The sequence below is a fragment of the Bremia lactucae genome, linkage group LG9, assembly GCF_004359215.1.
Source record: "Bremia lactucae strain SF5 linkage group LG9, whole genome shotgun sequence".
Classification (NCBI taxonomy): Eukaryota; Oomycota; class Peronosporomycetes; order Peronosporales; family Peronosporaceae; genus Bremia; species Bremia lactucae.
The window spans coordinates 1,654,385-1,659,104 of record NC_090618.1 but is presented as its reverse complement, the minus strand read 5'-3'; the positions used below and the strand labels follow the sequence as shown (position 1 = coordinate 1,659,104).

The 4,720-nt window shown below is 44.1% G+C and overlaps 1 protein-coding gene across 1 annotated transcript; it reads left to right on the top strand.

The window, feature by feature from the left end:
- Positions 1-2,100: 2,100 nt before the first annotated feature.
- Positions 2,101-4,146, top strand: CCR75_007027 (uncharacterized protein; the record flags this gene model as incomplete). The annotated part of the gene is made up of 1 exon (XM_067965091.1): positions 2,101-4,146. The coding sequence occupies one exon, from the start codon at positions 2,101-2,103 to the stop codon at positions 4,144-4,146; it is 2,046 nt and encodes a 681-aa protein (XP_067819529.1).
- Positions 4,147-4,720: the final 574 nt, after the last annotated feature.

The window sequence follows — 4,720 nt, the reverse complement described above, 5'->3', positions numbered from 1 at the left end:
TTTCAGACTGATTTATATTTAATAGAATTAAATACAAATACCTATTTTTACCAATTAAAATGTTATCTCTATAGATATCATTTAATATGTATTGCGAGCGTATCTTTATAGATACCTCGCGTAACTGATGACGCTAGCCGTCATCATGGATGACGCTGGGCGTCATCCCTCCTAATGTGAATGCACCCATGTGCATCACATCCACAAGGGTTGGTCACAAATGTGCACCACACCCGAGTGTTGGGTCTAATTACTATTATTTAGTAATTGACCATCCCCTTCAGTACCAAATGTACTTAATGGGGACTGTGTAACATTAGGGCAACTTTAGCCCGTTACAGACCTGCAATATCGGAATTGGTGTTGTTTTTTTTGTCACACTCGGATGAGAGCTTTTTGAAGAATTTAACTGTCGATATACGTAGCCATCCAATAACCTAAAACGCCGCGTCTTGCCACCAGATGTGATGTCACGCTCAATAGCACTTTTCATACATTGTATTTTTTTATTCTGGAAAGGCAACACGCTCTAAAAGTGTCGTATTTTGTTTTGTCTTTGAGCTGTGTATTGATCTCAATTATGCGTAAGGAACAAATCGTCGTGTATTATGGTTTTACCCATTTTTGGTCAACTACCTGTATGAATTTATCACACGAATCGTGTGCAGTAATGGAAGCTCACGCGCCACTCCATCTCCCCGAAATCAAGGTGACAAGCTCTGAACATACGCGGCAATTGGAGAAACGCTTTACGTATCTTTGGACCTCCGCCCATGCGCTATTGCCAACGAATTCGACGCTCGCGCACCACATGATGTACGCTCCTCCATTGCTAAGATCGAATTATGTTACGAATCGATATTATGACTTGGGTTTTAGTGCCTCGATGATGCAGCTTGCTCGCTCGAGCCACGCACAGCTCCCACAATCAGTAATCGACTTCATTTGTGAAAAGTGTGGAGGACTTGTTGTGCCTAGCGTGTCAGCGGACGTGCGTGTGTTGCCGCAGTCCCGCAAGTCGCCGCTAAATCGACGTTTGGTTAAGCAGCAACGCCGTGCACAGCTTCAAAATGGCTTAAATGGGCTACGTTTAGTGCGAGAGACGCTTACGACAATTTTGGTACGTTTTGCATGGGGATACTTAATTGAATGCGTGTGTGGTTGACAGATGGTAACGTGATATTCTTTCATAGAGGATAACCTGCCGTCGGTGTCAGCATACATCGGATCGACCGGGTGCGTCAACTGTATACAAGATCAAGATTCTAAAGCGAGTGCGAGAAACCCAAGAGACGGAAGCGGTGAGGGCCGTCCGTCCGACAAATGTCCGGCTGCTCGATGTGTATTGACTCATTCAAGCACGGTTTGTGACCAAGCTTATGAAGCTACTGTCATACCTTGCGCTCATGATACTACCTACCACATCGATCCTAAATAGCACACTAGACGCTTTTTAATAAGCACAATGAGCCGTAGGACATGACCACACAGTGAGATTACTCTCCTCAATTAGAGGGTGTTCTGGCGTCGTCTCGCAATCGGAACCTTATGAAAGGTTGTTGTGCTGGGAATATTAGCGCTTTCGCATCAGTTTAACGCTGTCAATCGGTTGCGTCATGAGGCTTCCTGTTCAAATGCGCAAAATTAAAATAGCTATATTGACTGTCATCTGTGTGAAAAAAAGGTTAGGTTGATTCTGACCAAATCAGCCTATCGATAGATCTCATATCTTGCCTAATTTTGCTGCGTCGATATTACCATATTTGGTAATATTATATCTTTTCAGTCAAATAATTAATAAAACTAATTATTTGCACTTCTTTGCTTATTTCCTTTCGTTCTTAGGAAATAGTTCTTATGTTACGTACATCCGTTACACAAATTGTGCTTAATAAATTAGTGAAACATTGGGACAACTTCGTCCCGTTACATCATGCATGTCGCGCTAGTTATATATTGTACGCCAATCAAATTAAATTAAATCTTTTGATGGTTTGAAATGGAACCCTAAGCCTCGAGATCTTGCGACCTCTTGGGAGAGGGCTCGTTACTCTTGCGGATTTTCGGGTTCACAATTCAAAAGAGAAAGACGAAACAAAAATGCTGGAGCTCGTATGTGCCGTAATCGGAGTGAAAGCCGTGTTCCCTGTGGATATCGACGAAAAGAAGATAGTCGGGGCCTTAAAGGACGCCATTAAAGCTAAAATTCCAAGCAAAGTTAAATGCGATGCTAGCGATCTCGAGCTGTACTTGGCGAGGAAGGGGGACGCGTGGCTGTCAGAAAGCGAGCCGAGTGCACAGCAACTCGAAAGGGGAAATGTGCATGATGACATCACAAGTATGCTTGATTGTATGCCATTAAGGGCAATTTGGTCTATCCAGCGTTGTCTGAACGAAAACCAAATGCCCGCGCCGCAGCCAGACCAAATTCACGTGCTGGTGGTGCTTCCAAATGAGGTCCCACTCACCATTTCGCCGAACAGCGGCGAAGCTAGATTTGTGGAAGGGTATGAGTCTCTCTCCAAGACACTTGCGAGGCATGAACAAGTCGAGTCACTCTCGAAAGCAATCCGCGCAATCCTCGAAGGCAATTTTGACACCACACCGTTTGTTGTTTTGGAAAGCTCGTCTGGTATGGGAAAGACGCAAATGGCATTCAACTTGAACGCCACAGGAGAATTTGATGTTTTCTACATATGGTGTAATAAGGTACCTGATAAAGTACAAGACATCAGTGCAGCGTATTCATCACGTACCGATGCTTTCAGCTTTTGCCTTAATAAAGACTATAAAAACATACAAGATCGGTGCGATATCGGCAGCATTACAAAATTGCGAGGTATAGAGAATCTGTCTCTTTATGGATTTATTCAAGCTGCACTGCTTGGAAAAAATAAAGTTGATGAAACCGTTAAGACTCGCCAAGCTGTGAAAACGGCACTCGAAGATCGAGCTGCGAGTGGAAAGAAGCCCTTCATCTTTTTCCTAGATGAATTTCCACGTGAAATTAACAGAGAAGCCACATCAAGCACCAACGAGGCTTTTGATCAAAAATGTCGACTTCGTCTCATGAGAAACATATTTCGATCGTTTGGACTTGTTGTGATAGTCAGCTCCACGAGTGGCACGGCACGAAACTTGGTCTCGGTTTCCGCTGGATCTAGAAACGCTTTTGATTATCTGTGGTGCATAGTGCATCCACTTTTACCTCGTACTGCGATCGACAGTGACATTATGATACTGCCAACCGTTTTACAAGGCATTATCGCTAATAGTCGGCCGCTCTTCGCTTGGACAGCTGTCCAGTATATGCGGAGAAATCGGTGGAGTGAGGGCAGCAATACAGCAAATTATTTAAATGCGCTGGTTGGACATTTGGCACCACAGTTTGCCGATATGAAGCCAAAACGACTTCACGAGTTCAAGATTGGTCAGCTGTGCTTGTTGCTCTGCTCAAGTTATCGTGCTGAAGACGGTAAAGTGAATTTGATTGACAGTCATTATGCTTGCTTAGATGAAAAGACGATGTTCAGGCTGATGCTGACGCCAACCGGCGAACTGTATAAAGTCGCAGATATCAAAGGCAACGAAGCCAAGATCAAAGCTGAAGACAAACGTACCTGGGAATGTCGTAGTGTGTTTCCTCACCCAGCGAATGACGTGTTACTACACTTGACTTTGACCGGCGGTTTGGATTATCGTCCGTTTGACCATCCCTTGCGTGAGGTCCTAGCGTCAGTATCGACTACCACAATGTATTTTCATAATACTAACCAGCCTATCAACGATGGGCAGCGTCTCGAAGCATTGGTTTCAGCGGCCGTCGTGTTGGCGAGTCATGTTGACGGACTCGGCGGGGGGGCATTCCCGACATTTTTGGGTCGGCTTTTGTACGAGTTGGGCGTCAGGTCACAAGATGGGAGAATCGAATTACCTCGAGGCGTTGAGACAAGCGGGAATTTGGTCGTTCCATTCCTGTCTCCTCCAAACGTGGAATGGCCAGCTTGGCTGCTTGATGACAAATTTATTATTTCGGCGATCTCGTTCGAAGTAAAAACTGTGATAAGATCGACTTTTGTATTGGTTGCGGGGAGATTTCTTGCGAATGCAAGGATCATGGACAGCCTCTGCCTCTTCAAACAATGAAAGAGATACTGTTGTGTGTACCCGTTGAGTCCAAAGTGCATTTGGTGGTAACGAGGAAATTGCAGAATAAATATTTTACGAGGGAGGAAAGATATGCAACATTTGTGCGAGAACAGAATTTGTCACCGATAAATGTTTATCGCATTTCAGGTGGGTCGACTCTACACAAAATAGTTGGGATGGAGAATCAAGAATTGCAGAAAGTACAGTGCATGGATGATGGCAGCACGAGGCTCTGCGACAAAAAGCTGGTCATTTTCATCGAGTTGGGCACTGGAAGAATCTAGTTAATTGAATTCTATTTGCATCATGTTTGCTTTATTATAACCAATAAAGATTGCTTTGACGTACATTCTATACAATGCGTCTATCGAAGTATTGAACTGAAATATCTGAATTGGTGTTGTTTATTTTGTCACACTCGGATGAAAGCTTTCTTAAAGAATTTAAGTGTCGATATACGTAGCCCTAAGACGTCGTGTGCAGTAATGGAAGCTCACGCGCCACTCCATCTCCCCGAAATTAAGGTGACAAGCGCTGAATACACGCGGCAATTGGAGAAACGCTTTACGTA